The following is a 27,881-nucleotide window of genomic DNA, read 5'->3' on the forward strand; positions in this document are numbered from 1 at the left end:
ATTTGAATTTATTTAATTTTATATATTTTAAATTAATAATTTATATAAAAAAATATTTTTTATTAATAATAAAAAATTTAATATTTTTAAAAAATATTTAAATTTTAATTTTTAAATAACATATAAAATATTTTATAAATATTATTAAAATATATATATTTTTATATTAAATTAATTATTTATATAAATAAAATTTGAATCAATTTAAATATATTATAACTTTTTAATTATAAACTATTTCAAAGTTAATTATAACTATTTAAATTCAATTAGAATTCAATTAGATTGCATGTTGAAAAATATCCGGTGGGTTGTCCTCTCTAACCGTGACCCAGAATTTAATGGGTGCAGAAGGACAAAAAATAACCTCTTGCTTAATGATGCGGCAAGTCTGAACTTTAAAACGACGTCACTTGAAACATTCTCAAGAATCAAACAACATACAAAATGGCGTGGCCCGGGTCTGCGCAATTAGGGTTTTGACTGCCAATCCCTAATGCATGCGTATTTAACTGTCGTCACAAGGAATCAAGGATATTTAGAGTCTGTTTCTTCTCCTTCTATGTAACATATCTTCCTCTTTATTATTTGTGCATTGGTAGAAGTTGCGATGTTTGATTACATTTTCTTGTAGCGGGAAGATAGAAAGGGAGAATTAGAAGAGGCTTGGTTGCGATGATTAGAAATGAAATTATTGGTTCTGAATGCTATAGCCATGGCATGACAGACTCCTTTACACCCATAGAATATGAGCACCGCCGTCTAATTTCTCAGTGTTTCTGATTTGTTTTATGTAATTAATCGCTTTATTGTAGATTTGGATATTGGTTTACAATTTTATCTCATTGATTTGCTGTTTGATAATTTGCTGATTTGTGCAATTACACATTGTGTTTGAAAAGCGTGTTCAATTGATGGTTTTATAGGAGCTACAGAAGATCAATGAAAATACTTTAGGAGGTGACTTTTGTTTGCAAAGCATGATAATGAAATTGCTTTGTTTTGAGTCAACTCCCTAAAATTATTTGGTGGTGTTTGAAGCCTTAATTTGATGGAAGAAGCAATTTCGTAGATTGGGGTTACGCACATTTCTACATCATGTGTAATTTTTCACTCTCTTTTTATTTTATTCAATTTTGATTTAAATTTTTTCTATCCTGAATTTTCAGATGTTGTTGATCTTTGGTTGGATACATGTATTCGACGAATTCTCATCATTCAAGACCAAAGATTGAGATGTGATCTTGGAATTCCTTTCTCAAAAATGACTTGTGTTTTCTGCACAGGATTTTTTTTCTTCTATCATATAGAATGGTTATGCGTGACTGATATAAAACAAATGAAAGCAAGATTGAAGGCAGTTGTATTCTCTCTTGAACTTTCTAAGAGCATGACTCCTTGTTTTCTACAGTGGGAAGGGGCAGGGAGGGGCCTCTCCTCTCCACCTGAGTTGCGTTTGATTTTGTAATGCTTCACATGTCTGAGCTCAGTACCTTGCATGGGTGATATGTTGGTTCTGTTTGTCCTTCTTTCCTCTGTGTTGTTTGCTCTGGTGTGGATTTTGCAGGTGGAAGTGATACTCTGAGGTTTCTCCGCTGAAGTCATTACCGGCGGCTCTTTGCTCTGCATGCGTTTTTTTTGCTTATGTCCCAGCATAGATGCGTCACTAGGAATTGCATCGGGGACTCGCTGGTCCGGCTACTCCTGGGGTGGTCCCTACGCATGCCTCGGCCCGTGGACTCCAGATAGCTATTTTCTGAATAGTGCTACTGTTTTCTCTGCCTAGTTAGGGCCTAGGGTTATTTTAGATCTTGGGTTGGGCCCTTTAGTAAGCTGAGTGTATAGGGATTGACTTTGGGTGAATTATTTTGGGCTCTGTAGGCCTTCTGCGTAGGATTTGTTACCAATTAAGCCTTGTAATGAGGTTCTAGGCCATGTAATGTTTCCGCGCATCTAATGGAGCCGCCATCTTTGGAAGAAAAAAATTTTGAGACTACTTTGCATCCATGAAATGAAAAGAGGAATTTTTTTTTATGACAGAAGCTTTTTAATTTCTTTGGTTCTTTCGAATGCAAACTGAAATTACTTCACTCTCTAATTTCGTAGTTGTCAGAGATTTCTATTTCTAAAAGGGTTGTCGCCCTTTCCTAGCAGAAGTAGGTCTCCTCCTCACCTGAAAGTGAGTTTCACCATCTCTATCCTATGTTTGATGCATTTTATTGCACTTTTTTTGGTATCAGAGTTTAGAGGAAAGGGTTTCTTTTATGTTAAGATTCTAGTTGCTGGTTATTCGAGTTTACCCATCAATCTACTACCAACAAGCACCTACCATTCGGATCGGGTTTAGTTTAAAGCAGAAGGCGCTTTTTTGCCTTGCTGTGGGATGCATATTGTTGTGAGGAAGAGAATATCAAGAGCCTTTGAGCCTACCACATTCTGCTGATATGCTACCCTCAAAGGCTATGGATGTTGATTGTGAGCTTTTCTCTTTCCTCTACAGAACTCAGAGAATGAGTAGTTTGGTATTGTTGGACGTCTCTACTAGCTTGATTGATGTTTGAATGTGTTTGCATACTATTGTTTTCCTTGTTTTGATGGTTTTACCATTTTTTTTTCTTTTGACGAGATTTGACTATGGTTTGGTGATGTGGCTTGGATGGATTGAAGCGGCAGCAAAAGAGATGTGGAGACCTCTACTCTAGTTAGGATGATTGGTGGCCTGACCATCATTGTTTAAGTTGGGGCTTTTTCTATTTTCTCCTCCTTGTGTATTTGGACTTGATATATTTGGGTTGCTGTTAACTGTAGTCCATAGGTTGTAGCCGTTAGTCTCCTCCAGGATATCTTAATAAAACTTTTACTTTTGGAAGAAAAAAAAAGGTTTTCATTTTTCAAGTACTCGTGGACAAACAAGAGACATGGTATCCGCAGGAAATCTTTAATCGCAATACATGACTTGCAGAAGCAAGAAAAATGTATACCATGGTAGTTCAATATATTATTTCCTCTATCCGATGGCTATGACGTTTTTTTTTTCACTTTTTCAGCAGTCTTAAATTATAAAACATTTTTTCAGATGTTAATATATATTTCTTTTGCAATAAATAAAATTTTAAAATGAACCAATCATGGATAATTTGATTTCTGTTACTCCTTGTGCATATGAGGTAGATAAAAATTTTCCTAATTTAATAGTTAAATTCCTTTATCAGAATAAGTTATTTAAGGAAAAAGTGCCTCACATTACCCGTCCTAAACTATCTTATGAAATTCAACAAGATTAAGAATACCTTTACATTTTCTTGATAATTTCCAATGTCTTGAATAAGAAAATGCGAAGGGAAAATCCAATATAACTGAGAAAGGTAATACCAAAAAATTTTGTATTAATACAGATGATTTTTTCTTCTTAACTGCAGAAAACATTGCATTAAACAATGTCAGGAGCATCAGAATACAAAATGCTAGCAGCAAGCCAACTACCGTTTACGCATACTCAGTTGTTCGCTCGGAGGACGAGTTTGAAAATGAGATGAGGATACTGCAGAATAGCTGCTGGTCTTCTGCTGCATAACAATATTGCAGAACATAAGCAGAGAAAATGGTTCTTCACCAAAACAAAAACAAATCTTACACCAGACATTCACAGTTAGAAAATCAAAACTTTAGTTCACAGCCACAATTCCACATACAAGGTTTAAAAGCCTTCTTCCCAGCTAGTACATTTTAATTAGTCTAAAGACTTACCAAGCAAAACCATATTCAAATAAATTGTCAAAGAAAAAAAAATAAAACAAAAGAAAACAACATGCTGATGAAAAACTAAAAACAAATTGTTCCATCATATGTCAGCACAGGTTGAAAAAGAACATTCTTCTTAATCTACTCCCTCCATCAACCTAAAACTTAATCAGCTGGTAAAGTAGTTAGGGTAACGAAGAAGACTGCACGAGAGTTGAACTAAGAAGGTCATTGCAGAGACTTGCCCCTTCATTGGTTTTGTTGTTCTCTGCTCTTGGGCTGCTCCCTGCACTGCTATTTGAAAGTGAAGCAAATGTAGTCTTCTGCAATACGCCAGTTGGAGATGAACCTATCTGCAGACTACTGTCCCATCCCTCCGTCATCAGATTAAGTGCAGATGAACTCTTGCATTCTGAGGCACTACTATTTGTATTGTGCAAAACCTCCCCGAGGGGACCGCCCATAGAATTTTCCCAAGAGATTGGTATCCAATTTGCTTGCCTTTGGTTTTGCTCATTGAGAACATTACCAACTCCAAGCCCCATTTGTATTGGATCCATATCACGAGATAATCTTAATGGGGAGAGAGTCACTTTTTCATTGTTTGGAGAGGAGGTGGTGGACATGTAATCTGTATGGGACATGGGGATTGAAATTGACAACTGGGTTCTATCAGATTGAACATCAAGTTGAGGCCATGAAACAGTTGACCGATCAGATTGGCATTTAGGCCAATCATTCATGAATTGGCGAACAGAATGCTGAGAAACAGTTCCTTGGTCAATGAGGTCCTGAGACGAACCGAAATTTCTACAATTGATCAATGAAGAGCTATTCTGTGAAGGGTTGATGAGGGAGTCAGAGTTGACAAGTCCAAACTCAATTTGTGAGGATTCTTTTGAAATAAAGAAAGAGTTTTCTTTAGATTTCAGGTCAATATTGGATGATAACATAGACAAGCCAAGTGAATCTTGCAGTCTCTCTCTCTCACTCAACTTCTCTTTATCAAGAAACATCCTGCAAGAGAATTTACCAAATACAGAAACTATCAATTGCTAGAAAACCAAAACCTTGGACCAAGATTAACAAACAGCAAAGCTATGAAAATATCTCTAGATTCCTTATGAATGGAAAACTCTTAGCTACGGTACCTACATAAAGTTAACAGACATGAGCACAAATAAATCCTATGATCAGATGAAAAACTATAAGTATTTAACCAAACCAAGTCTGCATCAGCAGTGCAAACAGAAAGCATATTAAAATAGCAACAATGAGGAGCAAAACAGGGACAAAAGCAGCAAATCATAAATCCAGTAGGTGAAACTCATTTTCCTTTACCTGCCGAGGGGAGTAGCTGTTGAAAGATTAGATGAACTATCTGGCTGCAAGTGTTTGAGCTGCTGCTGCTGTGTAATGGCGAGGCTGTTGGACGAGCCGCCGCCGCTGCCGCCATGGAGCCCCCCCACGGTTGCTGACATAGATGAGGAGGACGCGGCTGTAGGCATCGACTTTGCAGTGGTGGTAGATGCAGCAGCAGCGGAATGGCCAGATTGGCCTTCCACAGGCTTTCTTGAACGATGGCGGCCCCTGTTCATATGCCGCTCACAGTACTTCTGATCGGCAACCGCATCTCTTGAGCACCGCCATTTCTTCCCATCCGTTCTTCGACACCGTCCTGGCTCTGGATCAGTGTTGCTCGAGAACCCCAGATGGAAATTTCCCCAAGACACTAAAAATTTGCCATCAGAGAACACAAACAAAGTTAAGTTTTTTTCTTAAAAAATGAGTACTTTTGATTTTCCTCGTAACAACAAGTACTCGAGTGAATACAGCTACTAACTGGGCCTTTTCACATAAATGGCTAAATGCAAAACAAAAAAAAAATTGCATTTTGTGCATAATGCCACTCTGTACTTAAGACTAAATATCCAACCCAACTACCCAAGCATACAAAGTAAAAGAGAAAGGGGAGGGGAGGAATGAAATCAAGGAATGTACTTTCTAGTAGACACTCTTGTTTGAAATTTGAACCATTACAACAGGATCATTACACTCAGAGAGAGAAGCCAAATATAGGAACTTTGCAAATCAAAGTAAAAATAGAAGACAGACATGCAAATCCTTGGACAAAGAAAGGGGAAAGTGCTGTTTTTTTTTGTTTTTTTTCCAGCATAAAGAGACAAAACTTACATGTATTGGGTCTGAGGAGTCCACCAGAAAAGCTAGAGAATCCAGCAGAATCAAGAGCTTTTCTTATGGGGATGAGCAGATTAGAAGGTATAGGCACATTAGCAGTTATGTATTTGTAGATCAAAGCCTGGTGTTCAAGCTCCATCCACTGAGATGGAGTAAATGGCCCTCTAGCCTCATTCAGAACCCCATGCATGTTTGCACTACTGAAGCTTCCATAGTTGTACCCTGATGGACCAAAAAAAAGTAATATACATATCAGGTAAAAGCAGAAGGGGGAAAATGCAAAAGCCAAAATTTCAGAGCATATAGCAGCAAATTGGAAACAGAAAAAGGCTATCTTGGCAAAAAGGAAAAAATGAAATAAAGAAAGGGGGCCAGGCAGGCAAACCCAAAATCATAAGCTTTGTCTGCAAGCATTCAAGGGGCTACAATAATGATGAATTTCTTGTCTTTGATAGAAGAAGAAAAATAAGCAATAGAGGGACAAAAGAAAATAGGAGGAAAAAAAATCTTAAGGACTCAACCCCGAGAGACAGGGTCTTCATGTTGTTCTTGTTGCCCCTATTTGGCCTTTCATGGATTTTACTTCTTTAGTGCACACTGATCTTCTGTGTTTGGTTAATTACCAAACCCCATCGCCTAGAAACAGAAAGACACAGATTTTACGGTAGATAAGAAGAAAAAATTTATCCACTTTTTTCTTTTGACAAGACTTGAAACAAAGACGATTCCTAGATTTCCCTGAAAAGACCTCCACCACCAGCGGGAACCAAAGACACAAGGAACCAATAAAATCCCATCTTTTAATCACCCCAGATGTCTAATCTTTTACAACAACCTCTCATCATCATAAAGCCATGGCTCCAAGTAAAATTTTAGTCATGTGGGCACTTTACTTCCCCAAAGGGAACCAAAAAATATCACTATCATTTCCACAAATAATGATGCATACCCCATGGAGATTGTTAAAGCCTTAGTATTGCTTACTGTGGTACCTGTGTTTTTAGTATAAGCAGAAGAAGTGAGGTGAAAGTAAGGCAATGTAGCATTCTGAGGAATCCTCTCCGCTGAGAGAGCTTCTGATTTGGGACAGGAAAAGCTCAGCATCTGTTGCTGTTGCTGGCCATCAGTGAAGAGAGTAGAGGTAGTAGTAGCAGCAGCAGTAGTAGAAGTATTAGATTTGAGTAGAGTGTTTCTCTGCGCCGGAAGCAGCATTGACTCAGTTTTTGACAGTTTAGAACTCCTCCAATCATCTTCAGTAGTACCAGATCTCTCTTGCTTGAGAAACCCAGATCCGTACCACTTATGCTTTGTCTCAGGATCTGAACTAGCAAGAGAAGCAAAACCACTACTAGTAGTTTCTGAACCCACAAGCCCCTCCAAACCAACTATCCCAAAATCCATATAGAACAAAAACCCCACCTCAAAAAATTACACCACCTCTACCCTGAACAAATATTCAAGCAGAAGAATAGCAAAAAAGACATCAGCTTGAAGGTTAGGCGACAGGAGCATTTTCAGGGGATGCTTAAGCCTTAAGAGCTCAAACTGAAAACCACTCTGGTTTTTGTTAAGAGTGATATTTTGCAAAGGTAAAATAATTGTAGAGAGAGAGAGAGAGAGAGAGAGAGAGAGAGAGAGAGAGAAGGGGAAGGAGGTGAGTGACTAGACAAAACTAACAAAGGAAATGTGTGTTTTTATGAGCAAAACTCGTGTAGCAAGCAAAAGGGTTTGTGTCTTTTTTTCCTCTTAAAATTTTCAATTTTGGTCAAATGTTGTTTGATAAGTTATTAAAGGTACGAGATTACGATAAAATACTTGTAAATAGTCACTTTTACCTCATAATCTAGCAAAATGACAGAAATTGTAAAGGGTGTAAATGTCATTTCAGAAAGATGATATTCTTTGTCAACTTGCTTTTTATAACGTTTCGTTAGAAGAGTAAAACTGTGAAAAAGAGAAAGAAAGGTTGGGGTTGCAAAGTCTGCTAGCGGTTTTCACTGGGCAATGGAAAAATGGATCTCTCTCTCTCTCTCTCTCTCTCTCTCTATTTCTCTCTCTGTCATCTTAAAGTTGAAAGGTATTAGGAGTGGTGGGCTGCATGAACAAAGATGCATTGCCACGTGACAGAGATGCTACTGAAAATTCTAATTCTACCCCTCATCTCTCTCGTACGTCTCCCACATCCACCTTATCTTTCTCTCTCTTCTTTCGGTGAACAACTTTATGTATAAACACACCGTTTTAATATTACTTAGTTGATAATTAATATATAATTAACACCAATATTATTCTAAGCTACACCACTTTCTGGAGCATTTGCTTCTTGCATTTCCATTTGTTTAATTGTATTCATGTGTCTTAATTTGCTTTAGGAGTTGGTGGTCAAAGATACTTTGTATAATTGAATATTTATTGTAATATATAATTTCCTAATGCATGGGAGGAACCTAGGCTTATGTCCCCATGTTAAGATTCGAGGTTAAGGTTTTAGAGGAAAAATATTATTTATGTTGAGTTATTTTTAGGCCAAGCCATAATAGCTTGTATGCGTCATGGCAATGTCTCATTACTAAAGAGATAGAAGAAAATTCAAAATGGGATCTCCCTCCCACAGCTAAAGAGGTTGTGTTCTCCTTCTCTAATATTGCCCCCCTGATGGGAAGCGTGACTGGTGAAATTACCACTGTTCATTGAGTAATAAGGACCCATTTCAGTACGACCGTAGCACGAAAAGCCATAGTTTTTAGGAAAATTCGCTCTCTAGTCCTCATAATTTGCTGAAATTAATTACTCCCCTCACCAGAAAATTACACTTATATAAAAATCGGAAAAAAATTAAATAATTTTTTGAAAAAAAAATTATTTCCATTAAGTAAAAAGAAAAAAGGAGTATAAAATTTCTGTACGGGTTAAAGCTCATACCTAGCTGGAATGGATCTGATTACGACGACAACGACGACCAAGTTAAGTTGAATGTATAGTATAGATAAGCAAGTTATTGCAAGTGCCATTAAAGACCTCGTTTGGATGAAAAAAGAAATATCTCATTTACCTAAAGAGGGACAGAAATTGTTAAATTTGGTTTTATTGCGAGTGAGTGACGTGTACATTTTGCTATTATTGGTGTGGCTGGATCATGTACACGCTGCTCTACCAACTGATCGTGTTCGTAACCAGTAGCCAGCAAGCATGTGGTTTTCTGCTCAATACGATTGGGTTTTGAATTGCTAAATCATATTCCTACATGTAAAATTATTTATTTCCTTTGTATGATATTATTATTATATATAGTTTTGAAAAAGAGTAGAATGATTGAAAGATATATTGTTTACAAAGGGAGAAGGTGGTATCTAAATGGGCCATATCCAATAAGATTGTACACGTCCCTACTGCCAATACTCCAAAGGTGAATTTTTTTTTTTTTTTTTTTTAAATCAGAGTTCCACAGTGAAATTGACAGAGAATGTAAATGATAACCATCTGTATACTTCGAATTGATGCAGAAGAGAGACAGAATAACTTAGTTATAACAAAGATGCCTTCTTTTGCTGCATGTCATTGTCAAAACTACTAACATTTTTTTCTTTTTTGCAATTTTTTTCTCATTTTATAAATTATAAAATTATATTTTTTATATCATTTTGTTTATTATTAAGTAAAGTAATCATTTATATTCCAAAGCTTTGCTATTTGTCGTGTATATATGCGCAAGTGAATAAGAAGAAAAACGTTATTAATAAGATACGCATGAAGTTTTTTCTCTTATTTTTTTTATAAAAAAAAAAAAAAGATATGCATGGAGTTGGATAATGAGGATGGAGACTATAATGAGAAATGGGACCTATAGGAAAAGCGCGTGGTGAAGAGGAGACAACTGGCAATAAAAGTTGAAAAAGTAATAATAATTTTATTATTATTGAAAATTAATGGTTGAATTATATAAATAAAAATATTTATAATTATTTGTATGTCAATTTAAATTATATAACTTTACATATTTATTTATTTTTAAATATTTAAAAATTATAAATTTATTGATATATAGTAAGATTGGGTATGTTAGATGCTAACTAAAAACAAGACATATCTGATTTCAGCCTCCGCTCCATTATCATATCATCTCGGAATCCTCCCATGCTTGCTTATAGAAGAGAGAGAGAGGGAGAGTTTGACGTTGACGTGTCAAGAGAGGGTGTGGCCAAGGCAGTGGCAAGTGGGCCCACAAGATGGGCTAAAAGTATTGAGGGGTAGAAATGAAAATAAGAAGAAGATAATGTTATTGTTGGGCTTAGAGAGAGCGAGAACTTCGCTTCCCATTTGCCGACAGGCCTCATTTGGGTCCACAAAAACCACTTCGGCTTGTTTTAAATTTAACTTCCGTCCTTTTTCTTGTATATAGGGCCCACTTTTCCTTTCGATGTTTTCAACGTGTGGGGCTCTCTCTCACGTGCCTCACCTAGCTCCTGTCCTTTCATTTCTCTCCCCCCTTTCCTTTACTATTAATGATAATACTAATATGAAGTTGGCATTTATTCGTCAGTTTAATTCTGCTTCCATCACCATTAAATTAAAATTCAATATTCGAATTAATACTACTTTTGTCGCATGATAATTTTCATTTAATTTTTTTATTATTATATATTATCTATTACTTTAAAATTTTCAAGATAATATTAAATTTTATTTTTTATATATAATTTTACCAATTTTTAAATTATTTAATATTAATATTTAAAAATAAATAAAATATTATTTTTTATATATAAACTTACTAATTTTTAAATTATTTAATATTAATAAAGTCATTCACCTCACATAATTTTTTAAAGACTGATGAATAAGTGTGAGTATTCGATCAGTTTGATTTAAAACTAAACTAAATTGAATAAATTAAAAATTAAATTTTAGTATTTATAAAAACCAAATCGAATCGATTTTAATTAGAAATCAAATCAAACTGAATCAGTCTGATTCAGTTCGATTCGATTTAGTTTGATTGATTTTAATTTTTAATAATTTTTTTATTTTTTACACTTTATTTTTAATATTTTAAAATTTAATTAAAATATTTTAATTTTAATATGATTTAATTTCTCTATATTATTGAAAAAAATATATTATTATTACTAATCAGTTTGATTCAATTTTTATGATTTTTTTTATTAAAATTAAATCGAATCAAATCGAAATAATCTAAAATTTTGAAATTAAAAATTGAATCGAACCGAAATGAATAAAAAATTAAACTGAATTTTTAAATTAATTCAGTTCGATCGATTTTTCGATTTGAATCGAATACTGTTATCCGAACTCCTGATAAATATATTTAATTTTTGTTTATTTTATTAATATTTATTTTTAAAATAACGATTCACTACATAAACCGGAAAATGTATTTGAATTTTTTTTAACTATAACAGCCCGTTTGTCATTAAGGTTAAAGGGCTAGAAAAGCTTTTTATTTGAAAAAAAAAAAAACAAAGACTTTCTTTTATATGCTGACAATGAAAAATCAGTTTAGAAAAATATATATCATTTTAATATTATTATGATTAAATTACTTCACAATAAATTTTAGTATTATGTATAAAAAATTGTTTTTCTTAAGGTAATATCAAACGAATCCTTATGACACGTCAACAATAATGACAAACGAACTCCAATTATACTTTCGATAAAAAAAACCTACTATTATACTTAATAAATTATTTGAAATAAACTCATTATAATTAATAAATTAATTAAAATTCAATCAATAAAAATTCATATTAATTAAATTCAATTTCTAAATGAGTCAATCTTGTGTTTTAAACACACTTAACCAAAGAAGAAGATCAAATTTTATAAATACTTAACTTGTTAAATTAGATTGATGATATGACTGAAATGGAACTGTACTGTAATTGAATAGAACCTGCAAGGGAGAGAATATGAAGTGGTGGTAGGTGTCCACAGTAATCACTTCGAAGGTCAAGTCACTATATTGAAGAAGAGAATAAACGTAATGCATTGCTTAGAGTTTGTGTATAAGATAATAGTATACATTTACTTTCATCATCATTCTCCTTTTACATTGTAAGGGGTGAAAATGAATATAGTATTTTTAAAAAATTCGGTGGTGATGTGGCCGACTGCTTGTGGGGCATCGCTAGCTAACAGGTTGATAATCCCGCATTATAGGTGTAATGAGGATACACTGGCTTGTACTTGCTAATAGTAACTTCGTGCTGTAACTCGCCCTATTGAAGGAAGGGCAAGTCTTTGAGGATGAATTGGATCTTCCTTTTCTCGCGCTGGTCCGTATTTCCTACTTGTCACATGGATCTATCTTATAGTGACAACTCACAACTTATTTTGGGTGATTGTTATCTAGCATCAGAGGTCATCCTGCTGGTCTTCGATTCTTCAAGTTCGAAGGTGACCGTTTGTCTTTTTGGTTACGTAGAGCGATTTGATTGGCTTTTACTGTTTGCATTGCTTTATCTTTCTTTGGTTATGATGGTGGCCTCATTTTTCGAGCCATATTAAAAACTTTGTCCATTTATACCGCTGTGTAAGAACCCTTATTTCACTTATTTGTGTTAGTGTCTATCGTATGTGGGGAAAAATGAATGGGATACTTTTTCTTTTCTTGAGGATAACCAAATATGTGCAGAGAATATCATCATGGTCTATAAAGATCAGCTGAAGGTGGGTTTTCATGAGGCTGCAAACATACTGCTTAGCTATGAGGATTCCAACTAGCCCGACTATAATGTTTTTTCGGCGTTTATGACCTCAAGGAGAATGTTTGGATTGTGCAAGATTAATTTTCAGGCCAGGAAGGTAGTTTGAGAGACAGCCTTTTATATGGTCTTTCAAACGATGTCTTCCCGGAGAACGAGATCAAGCGGGAGGCTGAGGAGAGCCCTACCAATTGGGTCTCTGCTAATAGATTTAGAAAATCTTGATGTAATATAGACTTTGCTCAAGTCCCTTTTATCCCCTTGTAATATTTTGTAATAAAAATGCATATTTTGCTTGTCTTATTCAGCGGTAAAAATATATTCATTTGTGGCTTTTAAGGTCCGATTTACTAAATATACCTTATAAAATTTTGATAAAATATAATTAATATCTAGACATGTGGCCTGGCAGGTACCGACCTTTGCACCATAAGACGCATCATGCATTTTTGTAATAAGGGGTTTTCACCCAGTTATTCATCTTGATTATTGGTTATAAGACTCACCTCATCAATATTATCTTTTGATCGGCACCACCTTCGTCTTTTGGGGATTAGTATCCCTCCTCATAGTTGTCTGGTGCAGATGATCTATTTATAGGGACCAACGCCTGGCTTGTGGTCTAGCGAAATCTGCTTTGTGGTCTTACTTAGTGGGACCAATGCTCAAATGGTTTGGTAGGGATCACCTTGTAATTTGGCATGGCAGAAACTGCCTTGTGCCTTGTTTAGTGGGACCAACGCCCGAATGGTCGGGCAAAACCACATTGTGACCTAGCTTGGCAAAGACTGCCTTGTATAGTGAGACCAACGCTCGAATGGTCTGGTAGAAACCGCCTTGTGACCTGATCTGGCGAAGACTGCCTTATGGTCTTGTTTAGTGGGACCAATGACTAAATGATTTGGCAAGAACCCCCTTGTGACCTAGTCTGACAGAGACTACCTTATGGTCTTGTTTTGTGGGACTAACGCCCGAATGGTCTAGGAGGAGCTGCCTTGTGACTCGGCCTGGTGAAAACTGCCCTGTGGCCTTCTCTTATCTTCTTAATCTTTCTTTCTTTCGAGAAAGGTAATTCATTGTTTCTTATCACTGAAAAATACAACATATGGAAGAAATATATCGTTAACTTGTTATTGATAAAATTTTCTCAAATTACAGATATTCTAGGCATGGGGAATGACTTGACTATCTAGTTTGGCTAGCTTATATTACTCTAGATGAATGACCTTTGAGACTTTAAATGATTCTTTCTAGTTCTCGCGCAACTCACCAAGTTTGACATTGCTGCTTGTTATATATGTTCTTTTGATGACTAAGTCACTTACTTTAAAGGCTCGTGGTCTGATCTTGCTGTTGAACATTCTTGATATTTTATTTTTATAAACCTCCATTTTGATTGCGACATTTTCTCGTAGGAATTCGGCTTGGTCCAAATTGAATTATATTTCTTTGGAATCTCCTGAAATCTCGGAGTGTTGTGTCCTGAAACTACTTACTTGGATTTCTAGAGGAATGTGTGTCTCAACCCCATATATACGAGAAAAAGGCATTTCTCCTATAGTTATTATAGGAGTAGTCCTGTATTCCCATAGTATATGAGGTAACTCCTCGGGTCAATTACCTTTGGCTTGGTCGAATCATTTTGTAATACCCGGCTAGACTCCGGTATCGGAATTCCTAGGGGTGAGCACTGTTCGGTCAGAACCGAAATAACCGACCGAACCGATTTGATTTAATAATTTGGTTCGGTTTTAAAATAAAATCGGTTCGGTTCGGTTTTAATTTTTGAAAATTTCGGGTTGATCGGTTCGGTTCGGTTTTAGAGACAAAATAATTCGGTCGAACCGAACCGACCGAATCAGCCTTAAACGTTGCGTTTTATGATAGGGTTATATCACTTAACTTCGTCACTTTCCCAAGTTCCCATCCCGCTCCCTCCCTCTCTCTCAAACCTCAATCTCAGTTGAAGCACGCTGACGGCAGCGAGAGTCTCCTCACCTTTCTCGTCCCTTCTCCGTTCTCGTCCTTCAGTTCAGTCCCGCAGCCACGGCCACCCACCCACCCAGTCGCCAGTCCCGCAGCCACCCACCCACGGACTCACCCACTCGCGAAAGCCAGCCAGAGTCTTTCTCTCCATCCTTCGCGTCTTCAGTCCCGCAGCCACGGCCATCCACCCACCCAGTGGGATATTCCCTTTCGCACTGCAGATTTTCAGAAGATGAACAAGCCCTTTACATTGTCATTGACTGTCGTTTTATCTTTGGTTCTGTTATTTGGAGAGGCGAAAGCTATTGATCCTTACAAGGTAAATTCAATTGATTCCATTCTTTTGTTTTTCTAATGGTTTTAAAGAAAATTTGTTGCTGGTGTGGATTCTCATTGTTCACCATTCTCCTTTTGATGTATGTTTAAATCAATTTCTTCGCCTCCTAAATTTCCTCTACATTTGGGGGAAATTTTGAACTTTATATTTCCTGAGTAAAATTGTTGGCTTTTGATGTTCAGTTAAAGCTGATTGAATCTCATCTCGGCTTTTGCTCTGAAATTTGAAGCCTGTATATGAAGCAGATGATCTGTTAGTTTCAAATTTGTGAACAAAAGAATTTGCTTCGAAATTAAGCTAACTGAAAAGATCAAAAACCGATTTCGAACCGAACCGAACCGAACCAATTCGGTTCGGTTCGATTCAGTTTTATATCTTATTTGGTTCGGTTCGGTTTACAATTTAAAAGAATTCGGTTAAATCGGTTTTTGCCGGTTCAATTCGGTACCGAACCGAACCGACCGATGCACACCCCTAGGAATTCCTACCGTCCGGTGGAATCTCGGATGTCGGAAGCCTCTAGTAGGGTAAAATCATGTTTTCATAAAATGTTTTAAGGTATTTCATGGTTTTAAGTAAATTGGAAATGAGTTTTTGCATAAAAACAACCTTGGAGGAAAACTCAGGTTCGGCCGCCGAACCTCAAGTTCGGCCGCCGAACATGGCATGCATGCGGAGGCACATTCAGCCCCCGAACGTGGCCTGGCCAGCCACTATAAAAGGGTCCCTTAGCCGAAAACGGGTGAGCTTTTCCCCATCTTCGGCCAAGGTGAGCTTTCCGCCGCCCCTCACCGATCTTTGATGTTTTTTGTAATACCCGGCTAGACTCCGGTATCGGAATCCCTACCGTCTGGTGGGACCTCGGATGTCGGAAACCTCTAGAAGGGTAAAACTATGATTTTATGAAATGTTTTCATGTATTTCATGTTTTTAAGTAAGAAATTTAAATGAGTTTTTGTATGAAAAATCCTTGGAGGAAAACCCAGGTTCGGCCGCCGAACTCCAAAGATCGGCCGCTGAACATGCATGCTTTCGGAGGGACTTTAGGCGCCCGAAAGCATGAGTGAGGGAAGTCCAGGTTCGGCCGCCGAACCTCATGTTCGGCCGCCGAACATGGCATGCATGCGGAGGCACATTCGGCCCCCGAACGTGGTCTGGCCAGCCACTATAAAAGGGTCACTTAGCCGAAAACGGGCGAGTTTTTCCCCATTTTCGGCCAAGTTGAGCTTTCCACCGCCCCTCACCCATTTTTTTGACGTTCTTCCTCTAAATCTTTCAAGATTTTCACTTGTTTTCCCTTAGTTTTGAAGATTTAAGCTTTTGAAACAAGTTTTGGAGCTTGGAAGTCTTGGAGCTAAATCCCTCCATTTTCCGAGCTAGGGTCGTTCTTCCTCTCGATCTTCAAGAGGTAAGCTTCGATCTAAGCTTCTTTTATGTTTTATGAAAGTTTTATGCAAGTTGATGGGGTAGAATGCATGTTTAGGCTTGTTGTTAGGTTTATGGGTTTATGTTGTGTTTTGAACAATGTATGTTGGAAATGTGTTGTTTGAAGTGTTGTAGTTGGGGTATATTATAGTTTGAGACCCCTAGGTGTGATGTATGATGTGTATGCATGTGTAGAAACAAGTTTATGCATGTTTTGAGGCATTTTGGAGGCTGTGGACACAAGGGAGCCAAGTTTCTGCCCTTCGGCAGAAACTCAGGTTCGGCCGCCGAAGTGACTTTCGGCCGCCGAACCCCCTTGTGGAGGCAGTTTCGGCTGCCGAAGCCTGCCCCCGAAACTCAAGTTTCGTCTCTGTCTAGGAGGTTCGGCCGCCGAAAGTGCCGCCGAACCTGCATGACTTTCGGCTGCAGAGGGACTTTCGGCCGCCGAACCTGCCGCCGAAAGTGCTCTGTTCAGCCATTTCTTGCATGTTTTCATGTGATGTTTTCAGGATGTTTTAGGGGGTTTTTGGGGAGTATTTTAGAGTCATATTCATGGATGTTTGGTCCCTCATTTGAGTCCACCTGTGTAGGTTCGGACCCGAGGAACCGAGACCCCCAGCAGTGAGTCGGCTGCTTCAGAGTCTCTTCAGAGCTAGCCAGAGGTGAGTGGAATAAACTTTAAGTTTTAAAGCAAATTAAGGAAATGTTTTAGCATGATTCACGCATCATGAATGCCATGAGATATATTAGGTTGTTTGCATTAGAATTCACGAATATGATGCATTGCATACTTTGTTGTTGATGTGGATGAATGTTGAATGATCCATTAGCCCTTGTATGTCATGATAGCCTATGTGAGTCCAGGTGTGCCTGCTACGGCTCTACGCCCCTGGCACTATGACAGATTATGGAAGTCCGGGTGTGCCTGCTACGGCTCTACGCCCCCGGCATGTATAAGTAAGAAAGATAGGGGCTAACTGGTGACAAGTTCATCCTTGTTGTGAAATGTTTGTGTTATGGCGCATACATGAAAGCATGATTTAAATTGATGTTTTATTATTCTGCTCACTGGGCTCTAGTAGCTCACCCCACTCCCTTTATCCCCAGAGTTGCAGGTACAGGATAGATCCGGAAGTCGGCTAGAGCGAAGTCAAGTCATGTATGTTGTTATAGATAGTAGTGGACATGAACATGATGTAATGAGTATTTATGACCATGTAATGTAATGAATGATTTGATGATGTATTGAGGATTATAGTAGTGCTTGACCTAGAGGTGTGTGAATCCCCATTATGTACAGAGTGTTTAATGAGTAATGATGTTAATGACCATAATTATCCAAGCTGATATGTATGATGATGATACCCCATTGGAGTATTTGATGAGGACTCCAGTGTGGGGTTTATGTATGATTTTGTGCATGCACAGGTTTTGCTTGGATAAGAGAAAAGAAAAATTTTTACAGATCATGTATATGTTGTTATGTATGGGATTCCACAGGTTTACAGGAGGTATGTAGGCTTGCTACGGGTCCCGGCGGCCTTAAGCCGATCTGGATTCTAGCGCCGATAACGGGTCGGATTTCCGGGTCGTTACAGAGTGGTATCAGAGCCCTAGGTTCATATGGTCGGACCTAGTATGTCGGGCTCATAGATGTTCTAGAAGGTCAAGCACACTAGGAAAATCATGTCCACTAGGAAAATCATGTCCACTAGGATAGGATGTAGAGTCCTGTCTATATGATGATATGATATGCCATGATGATATGCAAGTGCATAAATGCTATGATGTGATGCTATGTATGTGATGAGGGTTCATGTGTTTCCACATGAACCATATGATGCTAATGATTGCTTATACTATGTGCTGTTTTTCAGAAGATAGAATGAGAGGAACTCGTCGATCTGCACGATTGACTGGAGTGCCACCTCAGGACGAGGGCGCTGATGCCCGTCCTTCAGCTTTGCCTAGGGCAATGTCCAGTAGGTCCAACAGAGACAGAGTAGCTAGAGACCCTAGAAGGTCTTTGGATCTGGGTAGAAGCAGATCAGTAAGGGGAACAGTGCAGGGAGGAATGTCTGAGGATATGGAAGTAGATCAGAGGAGGGATGGCAGTCTCGGTGTGAGCATGCCGGAAGAGGGCATGGGAGAATCAGAAGGAGGCACACAGGCCTCGAGTTATGTCCAGCCACATCACTACCCACCCTATTCACACCATCCATGGTATTCGATGGGAGGTACATCGGATAACCCCAGTTTTAGCCCTTATCCTCCATATATGCCATACCCACCTTACTACCCACCATACTCTCAGTACCCCATGTACCCACCTCCACCTCCCTATACCAGTATAGCAGACCCTACCCCGGGGGATGTTACACCTCCACCACCACCAGTACCTACTGTCCCGGAAACACAAGTGCCCAAACCTACCTCATCTGGAGGGAGCAAGGTCAAGATGACCGATTACATGAAGTTGGGTGCTCCTCAGTACAGAGCAGGCGATGACCCATTTGAGTATCTGAGCAGGGTCAAGACTATTACAGATGAGATAGGGGCTAATGACAGTAGAGCCATTCAGATGGCTGGGTTCACACTGGAGTGCAAGAAGGCACGTAGTTGGTTTAAGAACTATGTGGACCCGAGAGCGGACAGTATGTCCTGGGAGGAGTTCGCAAATGAGTTTGCAGGATGGGCTTTCCCTGAGAGCTCCAGAGAGCAGAAGATGATAGAATTCGAACAGTTGAGGCAGACTGAACAGATGAGTGTGGAGGAGTACACAGACAGGTTCCTGGAGTTGTTGCCATATGCTGGGCAGAATTTGGACACAGATCAAAAGAAGTCAAGGAGATATATTATGAGGCTGCACTCCAGGTATTCCTCTTTGATACAGTCAGCAGAGAGGGAGAGTTTCCATGCCATAGTGGATATGGCTAGGAGAATGGAGGCTAGTGCTATCGTTGAGGGGAAGGTTAAACAGTCAGTGGCACAGTCTTCTGGTTCCAAGACCCCAGGTGGGGAAAGGTTAGACTCTTCTTCTCTGAGTGCAGGCAGTAAGAAGTGGGACAGAGGCCACAGAAAATCTAAGAAGAATAAGTTCTGGAACAAGATCAAGTCAGGTCTGGGTTTAGGCAGTGGCTCAAGCTCTGGCGCAGAGGTTACAGCATGTATGAGATGTGGGAGACCACACAAGGGAGTATGTCTGGCAGGGACAAACACATGTTTCAGATGCGGACAGGCGGGTCATTTGGCTCGAGACTGTCCTAGAGCAGCCTTTGCAACACCGTCTCAGCAGACAGCCTCCGGCAGTGTGGTGCAGCCAGTAGCTCCAGCCGCAACACAGGCCAGTGGCAGAGGCAGAGGGAGAGGGTCAGCCTCTTCATCAGCAGGATACAGAGGTGAAGGTCCATCAGCTCCGGCACGGATCTTCACTATGACTCAGCAGGAGGCCAACACATCCAACACCGTGGTGGCAGGTAATCTCATCATTGGTTGTTCTGATGTGTATGCCTTAATGGACCCGGGTGCATCTCATTCTTTTGTTGCTCCGAGAGTCGTGGAGAGGGTAGGATTGATGGTCTCTGGGTTAGAGTGTCCCCTATGGGTCAGTGGACCCAAGTGTGACCCGTCAGTGGCAGAGGCAGTCTGCCAATGTAGTCCAGTTTTCATAGAGGGAAGATGCCCTTCCGCCGACCTCATGGTTCTAGATTTGACAGATTTTGACGTCATTCTAGGGATGGATTGGTTATCGACCCATGGTGCTACCTTGGACTGTAGAGACAAGGTAGTCAGATTCAGAGATCAGGATGGGTCAGAGGTCGTCTTCAGAGGAGACAAGAGGGGTACACCTAGAGGTCTGATCTCAGCTCTTCAGGCTCGTAGGTTGCTTAGGAGGGGATGCCAGGGGTTTCTAGCTCATGTGAGGGAGTTAGATAGTCATGTCAGAGAGCCCGCCTCAGTGCCTGTGGTGAGTGAGTTCTTAGATGTTTTCCCAGACGAGCTGCCAGGGTTACCACCTGCTAGGGAGATAGAGTTCGAGATTGAGTTAATGCCTGGTACTAGATCGATCTCTATCCCTCCCTACAGGATGGCACCAGCTGAATTGAAAGAATTGAAGGAACAGTTGCAAGAGCTGGTAGATAAGGGTTTCATCCGACCGAGTACTTCACCTTGGGGTGCTCCGGTTTTGTTTGTGAGGAAGAAGGATGGATCCCTCAGACTTTGTATCGACTATAGACAGTTGAACAAGGTCACTACCAAGAACAAGTACCCTTTGCCGAGGATCGACGATCTATTCGACCAGCTAGCAGGAGCAGGTTGTTTCTCCAAAATAGATCTGAGATCAGGGTACCATCAGTTGAGGATAAGGAATGAAGATGTACCGAAGACAGCTTTCAGGACCAGGTATGGGCACTATGAGTTCCTTGTGATGCCGTTTGGGTTGACCAACGCCCCTGCAGCATTCATGGACCTTATGAACAGAGTATTCAGTCGGTATCTGGATCACTTCGTTATTGTCTTCATAGATGATATCTTAGTGTATTCCAGAAATGCAGAAGAGCATGCCCATCACCTGAGGACAGTTTTGCAGACCTTGAGAGAGCATGGCTTGTATGCCAAGTTCTCCAAGTGTGAGTTTTGGCTTAGGAACATTTCATTCTTGGGGCACATTGTGTCAGAACAGGGTATTGAAGTAGACCCCAAGAAGGTAGAGGCTGTAGCTAACTGGCCTAGACCCACCACAGTGACCGAGATCAAGAGTTTTCTGGGTTTAGCAGGTTACTACAGGAGGTTCGTTCAGGACTTCTCAAAGATTGCTGCTCCTATGACCAAATTGACAAAGAAGAATCAGAAGTTCATATGGACCGATCAGTGTGAGGAAAGCTTTGAGGAGCTTAAGAGGAGATTGACTTCAGCACCGGTGTTAGCTCTGCCAAAAAGCGATGATGACTTCTCAGTATATTGTGATGCATCCCGTGTGGGACTGGGTTGTGTGCTAATGCAGAATGAGAGGGTGATCGCTTATGCTTCTAGGCAGCTGAAGAAGCATGAGCTGAATTACCCCACACATGACCTAGAGATGGCAGCAGTGATCTTTGCACTCAAGATGTGGAGGCATTACCTTTATGGGGTAAAGTGTGAGATCTTCACAGATCATAAGAGCCTGCAGTACATCCTGAGTCAGAGAGAACTGAACTTGAGGCAGAGGAGATGGGTAGAGCTGTTGAGTGACTATGATTGCAAGATTCAGTACCATCCGGGTAAGGCGAATGTTGTGGCAGACGCCCTAAGCCGAAAATCACTCGGCAGTCTATCCCACATTTCAGCAGAGAGGAGGCCGGTGGTGAAGGAGTTCCACAGACTTATGAGTGAGGGATTACAGTTGGAGTTGTCTGGCACAGGTGCCTTAGTGGCTCAGATGAGAGTGACACCCGTGTTTCTGGAGCAGGTGGCTCAGAAACAGCATGAGGACCCAGAGTTGGTAAGGATAGCCAGAACGGTTCAGTCAGGCCAGAATAATGAGTTCAAGTTTTATGATAAGGGGATCCTCCACTACGGGAACAGATTATGTGTGCCAAATGACATTGGTCTGAAGGGAGATATTATGGGGGAAGCCCATAATACCAGGTATAGTGTTCACCCTGGAGCCACCAAGATGTATCAGGATCTGAAGAGAGTGTATTGGTGGCCAGCTATGAAGAAGGACGTGGCACTGTTCGTGTCAGCCTGCGATGTGTGTCAGAGGGTGAAACTAGAGCATCAGAAGCCGGCTGGAATGTTAAATCCACTACCGATTCCAGAGTGAAAATGGGAGAATATAGCTATGGACTTCGTAGTGGGGTTACCGACGACGTCCAACAGATTGGACTCCATATGGGTGATTATGGACAGACTCACCAAATCTGCTCACTTCATCCCTGTCAGGAGTGGTTACTCTGTGGACAAGTTGGCGCAGGTGTACGTAGATGAGATTGTCAGACTGCATGGGGTCCCGGTATCTATAGTGTCAGATAGAGGGCCCCAGTTCACCTCCAGGTTTTGGCGGAGTCTGCAGAACGCTATGGGTACCAGATTAGACTTCAGTACTGCCTTCCACCCACAGACAGACGGACAGTCAGAGAGGACCATCCAGACAATAGAGGATATGCTCAGAATGTGTGTGCTAGATTTTGGCGGTTCTTGGAGGCAGCATCTACCTTTGGTGGAGTTTGCCTACAATAACAGCTATCATGCTAGCATAGGGATGGCTCCATATGAAGCTTTGTATGGGAGGAAGTGCAGATCACCTATCTGCTGGGAGGAAGTAGGAGAGAGGACTCTTGCGGGTCCGGAGTTAGTAGAGCTTACCAGCAGGGTGGTACCCATAATCAGAGAGAGGATCAAGACTGCTGCTAGTCGGCAGAAGAGTTATGCAGACATCCGCAGAAGACAGCTAGAGTTTCAGGAGGGGGATTTGGTTTTGCTCAAGGTGTCTCCTATGAAAGGAGTGGTTCGGTTCGGGAAGAAGGGTAAGTTAGCTCCACGGTACATCGGTCCTTTCGAGGTGCTTCAGAGGGTCGGTAATGTGTCGTACAAGCTAGACTTGCCTGCTTCGATGGAGAGAATCCATCCGGTTTTCCATGTTTCTCTGTTACGGAAGTACGTGTCAGATCCGAGCAAGGTTCTTAGTGAGCCTGATGTAGAGATCCAAGAGGATCTCACCTATGTAGAGCAGCCAGTGCGGATTCTTGACACTCAGATCAGAAAGTTGAGAAACAAGGAAATCCCAATGGTGAAAGTCCTTTGGAACCACCACAACATAGAAGAATGCACTTGGGAGACACGGGAGTCTATGCTCCAGCAATATCCCCACCTCTTTTAAGGTTAGTCCCTATGTGTTTTATATGTATGTTATGATGTTTGTTATGCTATGTACTAGACGAGGAACATTCGGGGACGAATGTTCTTAAGGGGGGGAGAATGTAATACCCGGCTAGACTCCGGTATCGGAATCCCTACCGTCCGATGGGACCTCGGATGTCGGAAACCTCTAGAAGGGTAAAACTATGATTTTATGAAATGTTTTCATGTATTTCATGTTTTTAAGTAAGAAATTTAAATGAGTTTTTGTATGAAAAATCCTTGGAGGAAAACCCAGGTTCGGCCGCCGAACTCCAAAGATCGGCCGCCGAACATGCATGCTTTCGGAGGGACTTTAGGCGCCCGAAAGCATGAGTGAGGGAAGTCCAGGTTCGGCCGCCGAACCTCATGTTCGGCCGCCGAACATGGCATGCATGCGGAGGCACATTCGGCCCCCGAACGTGGTCTGGCCAGCCACTATAAAAGGGTCACTTAGCCGAAAACGGGCGAGTTTTTCCCCATTTTCGGCCAAGGTGAGCTTTCCGCCGCCCCTCACCCATTTTTTTGACGTTCTTCCTCTAAATCTTTCAAGATTTTCACTTGTTTTCCCTTGGTTTTGAAGATTTAAGCTTTTCAAACAAGTTTTGGAGCTTGGAAGTCTTGGAGCTAAATCCCTCCATTTTCCGAGCTAGGGTCATTCTTCCTCTCGATCTTCAAGAGGTAAGCTTCGATCTAAGCTTCTTTTATGTTTTATGAAAGTTTTATGCAAGTTGATGGGGTAGAATGCATGTTTAGGCTTGTTGTTAGGTTTATGGGTTTATGTTGTGTTTTGAACAATGTATGTTGGAAATGTGTTGTTTGAAGTGTTGTAGTTGGGGTATATTATAGTTTGAGACCCCTAGGTGTGATGTATGATGAGTATGCATGTGTAGAAACAAGTTTATGCATGTTTTGAGGCGTTTTGGAGGCTGTGGACACAAGGGAGCCAAGTTTCTGCCCTTCGGCAGAAACTCAGGTTCGGCCGCCGAAGTGACTTTCGGCCGCCGAACCCCCTTGTGGAGGCAGTTTCGGCTGCCGAAGCCTGCCCCCGAAACTCAAGTTTCGTCTCTGTCTAGGAGGTTCGACCGCCGAAAGTGCCGCCGAACCTGCATGACTTTCGGCTGCAGAGGGACTTTCGGCCGCCGAACCTGCCGCCGAAAGTGCTCTGTTCAGCCATTTCTTGCATGTTTTCATGTGATGTTTTCAGGATGTTTTAGGGGGTTTTTGGGGAGTATTTTAGAGTCATATTCATGGATGTTTGGTCCCTCATTTGAGTCCACCTGTGTAGGTTCGGACCCGAGGAACCGAGACCCCCAGCAGTGAGTCGGCTGCTTCAGAGTCTCTTCAGAGCTAGCCAGAGGTGAGTGGAATAAACTTTAAGTTTTAAAGCAAATTAAGGAAATGTTTTAGCATGATTCACGCATCATGAATGCCATGAGATATATTAGGTTGTTTGCATTAGAATTCACGAATATGATGCATTGCATACTTTGTTGTTGATGTGGATGAATGTTGAATGATCCATTAGCCCTTGTATGTCATGATAGCCTATGTGAGTCCAGGTGTGCCTGCTACGGCTCTACGCCCCTGGCACTATGACAGATTATGGAAGTCCGGGTGTGCCTGCTACGGCTCTACGCCCCCGGCATGTATAAGTAAGAAAGATAGGGGCTAACTGGTGACAAGTTCATCCTTGTTGTGAAATGTTTGTATTATGGCGCATACATGAAAGCATGATTTAAATTGATGTTTTATTATTCTGCTCACTGGGCTCTAGTAGCTCACCCCACTCCCTTTATCCCCAGAGTTGCAGGTACAGGATAGATCCGGAAGTCGGCTAGAGCGAAGTCAAGTCATGTATGTTGTTATAGATAGTAGTGGACATGAACATGATGTAATGAGTATTTATGACCATGTAATGTAATGAATGATTTGATGATGTATTGAGGATTATAGTAGTGCTTGACCTAGAGGTGTGTGAATCCCCATTATGTACAGAGTGTTTAATGAGTAATGATGTTAATGACCATAATTATCCAAGCTGATATGTATGATGATGATACCCCATTGGAGTATTTGATGAGGACTCCAGTGTGGGGTTTATGTATGATTTTGTGCATGCACAGGTTTTGCTTGGATAAGAGAAAAGAAAAATTTTTACAGATCATGTATATGTTGTTATGTATGGGATTCCACAGGTTTACAGGAGGTATGTAGGCTTGCTACGGGTCCCGGCGGCCTTAAGCCGATCTGGATTCTAGCGCCGGTAACGGGTCGGATTTCCTGGTCGTTACATTTTTCCTCTAGATCTTTCAAGTTTTTCATTTGTTTTAACTTCGTTTTGAAGATTTGAGCTTTTGAGCAAAGTTTTGGAGCTTTGAGGTTCAAGAACTCAAATCTCTCCCAACTCCAAGTTTGGTCGCCTCTACTCTCGATCTTCAAGAGGTAAGAGTCGATCTCTAGCTTATATTATGTTTTAAGTAAGTTTTATGAAGTTCATGGGGATAGAATGCATGTTTAGGTCATAGTTATGTTTATGGGTATAAATGTATGTTCTTGAACAATGTGGCTTGTAATGTGTGTTTGATGTGTTGTAGTTGGGGTTTAAGGTAGTTTGAGACCCCTAGGAGCTTGAATGCATGTTTTGGTTGAGCTAAATGCATGTTGGTTTGAGTTTGGAGGCATTTGTGCATGTTTGAACTGAGTTTCTGCCCTTTGGGAGAAACCAGGTTCGGCAGCCGAAGGGACTTTCGGCCGCCGAACCCTCTTGTGGAGGCAGCCTTCGGCTGCCGAAGCTGCCCCCAAAAGGAGACTTTCGTCTCTGTCTGGGAGTTTTGGCCACCGAAAGTGCCGCCGAACATGCATGAGTTTCACCTCTGTCTGGGAGTTTCGGCCGCCGAAGGTGCCGCCGAACCTGCCTGACTTTCGGCTCTCGAGGGCCGCCGAAGGTGCAGCCGAACCTGCCGCCGAAAGTGCCCTGTTCAGCCATTTCTTGCATGTTTTTTTATGATTATTCTATGATGTTTTAGGGGGTTTTTGGGGAATAGTTTAGAGTTATGTTTATGTATGTTTGGTCCCTCATTTGAGTCCACCTGTGTAGGTTCGGACCCGAGGAACCGAGGACCCCAGCAGTGAGTCTGTTGCCCCAGTGTCTGGTCAGAGCTATCCAGAGGTGAGTGGAATAAACCTTTACGTTTAAAGTAAATAAATTTCAAAGTTTTGAGCATTGTTCATGCATCATGAATGCCATGTGATGAATTAGGTTGCTTGCATTAGAATTCACGAATATGTTGCATTGCACATTTTTATGTTGATGTGGATGAATGTTGAATGATCCATAGCCCTCGATCTATGATATGACAATATGATATGTACGGTACGGAAAGTAAGACCAGTGGGATCCATTCTACGTTCGATGGCACTATGTAAGGGAAAGACCAGGACCCATTCTACGTTCTGGCACAGTTGGACCATGTAGAGGGCTATTGGTGACAAGTTCATCCTTGATGTGATTAGCTGTGATGTGATGCATTTCATGTTATCATATGTTTTAAGTGTTTTATTATTCTGCTCACTGGGCTCTAGTAGCTCACCCCTCTCCCAATTTCCCCAGGATTGCAGGTACAGGGTAGACCAGGAGGTTTACAAGAGTGATGAAGTCACGTATATGTAATAGTTAGTGTGGACATGATAGATGTATTAATATTATGTAAAAGTACAGTTTCAGTCATTTAATGATATTGAGGATTAGATATTGTGCTTGACATTGGGTATGAGGTATCCCTTTTATTACATGATCAAAAATATTTTATTATGTTCATGAAAGCCAACTCATCTTATGATGTATCGCCCATTGGGGCATTGATGAGATCCCACAGAGGGATCATGATTATGATTATGGCTATGTGCAGTGCATGTTCAGGTTGAGTTGGATGTATGAAAGAAAAGTTTTAAATTTTTATGTATGTTGTGATCATGTATGGGATTAAACAGGTTTTCAGGTTGCAAGTCAGGCTTGCTACGGGTCTTGGCGGCCTTAAGCCGACCCGGATCCTAGCGCCGGTAGCGGTTCGATTTTCGGGTCGTTACACATTTCTTTAGCCCTTGTAAGATGGTCCTGTTTGTGACCTCTGTTGTAACAGCCCGGCCCCTTTCGACCGGCCCTGTTACCGCTCACAGCCCGTGACCTTCCTCTGGGCCCAGCCACTGTGAGCAGCTCTTAACATCCTTTCACCCTCACGGGTTCCAGGCAGGATTTGTCCCCTTGGTTCGCGGGACTTGAACCCGTTCTTCCCAAGTGGATTTGGCCCAATTCCTTCCTCTGGGAATTAGGTCGCCTCCCCCACTGCTCGAACCCTTGACCTCCCACTTTAAGGGAATAGTCTGGTGAGAGTGAGTACCAATTGTTCCAATTGTGAGCAGCTCTTAACATCCCTTCACCCTCACGGGTTCCAGGCAGGATTTGTCCCCTTGGTTCGCGGGACTTGAACCCGTTCTTCCCAAGTGGATTTGGCCCAATTCCTTCCTCTGGGAATTAGGTCGCCTCCCCCACTGCTCGAACCCTTGACCTCCCACTTTAAGGGAATAGT

The 27,881-nt window shown here is 40.8% G+C and overlaps 2 protein-coding genes, 1 long non-coding RNA gene and 1 other non-coding gene across 4 annotated transcripts; 3 read left to right on the forward strand and 1 right to left on the reverse strand.

Moving 5' to 3' along the window:
* The first annotated feature begins 337 nt into the window (after positions 1-337).
* LOC122722505 lies at positions 338-2,034 on the forward strand. Its single transcript, XR_006349455.1, has 2 exons — positions 338-793; positions 927-2,034. It is a non-coding gene; the product is annotated as an uncharacterized LOC122722505 (long non-coding RNA).
* Positions 667-757, forward strand: LOC122722566. Its single transcript, XR_006349506.1, has one exon. It is a non-coding gene; the product is annotated as a small nucleolar RNA snoR8a (small nucleolar RNA).
* A 1,615-nt stretch (positions 2,035-3,649) lies between the features above and the next one.
* LOC110605932 (growth-regulating factor 1) lies at positions 3,650-7,627 on the reverse strand. Its single transcript, XM_021744620.2, has 4 exons — positions 6,933-7,627; positions 5,935-6,162; positions 5,083-5,473; positions 3,650-4,758 (listed from the first exon to the last, which is right to left on the reverse strand). Exons 1-4 carry the CDS (start codon positions 7,339-7,341, stop codon positions 3,927-3,929), a joined length of 1,860 nt encoding a protein of 619 aa, XP_021600312.1. The 5' UTR covers positions 7,342-7,627; the 3' UTR covers positions 3,650-3,926.
* A 6,633-nt stretch (positions 7,628-14,260) lies between these two features.
* LOC122722516 lies at positions 14,261-15,458 on the forward strand. The gene is made up of 3 exons (XM_043953521.1): positions 14,261-14,265; positions 14,586-14,970; positions 15,171-15,458. Exons 1-3 carry the CDS (start codon positions 14,261-14,263, stop codon positions 15,213-15,215), a joined length of 435 nt encoding a protein of 144 aa, XP_043809456.1. The 3' UTR covers positions 15,216-15,458.
* The last annotated feature ends 12,423 nt before the right edge of the window (positions 15,459-27,881 follow it).

Source organism: Manihot esculenta, chromosome 18 (genome assembly GCF_001659605.2).
Source record: "Manihot esculenta cultivar AM560-2 chromosome 18, M.esculenta_v8, whole genome shotgun sequence".
In the NCBI taxonomy this organism is placed as follows: domain Eukaryota; kingdom Viridiplantae; phylum Streptophyta; class Magnoliopsida; order Malpighiales; family Euphorbiaceae; genus Manihot; species Manihot esculenta.

Bases quoted from the DNA above. Each gene is read 5' to 3' on its own strand.
- LOC122722516 (XM_043953521.1), top strand. The intron at 14,971-15,170 runs GTAAATTCAATT...TTTGATGTTCAG, and splicing joins AAGCTATTGATCCTTACAAG to TTAAAGCTGATTGAATCTCA.
- LOC110605932 (XM_021744620.2), bottom strand. From the start codon at position 7,341: ATGGATTTTGGGATAGTTGGTTTGGAGGGGCTTGTGGGTTCAGAAACT. The intron at 6,163-6,932 runs GTACCACAGTAA...TTGGTCCATCAG, and splicing joins TGCTTATACTAAAAACACAG to GGTACAACTATGGAAGCTTC. The intron at 5,474-5,934 runs GTAAGTTTTGTC...GCAAATTTTTAG, and splicing joins ACTCCTCAGACCCAATACAT to TGTCTTGGGGAAATTTCCAT.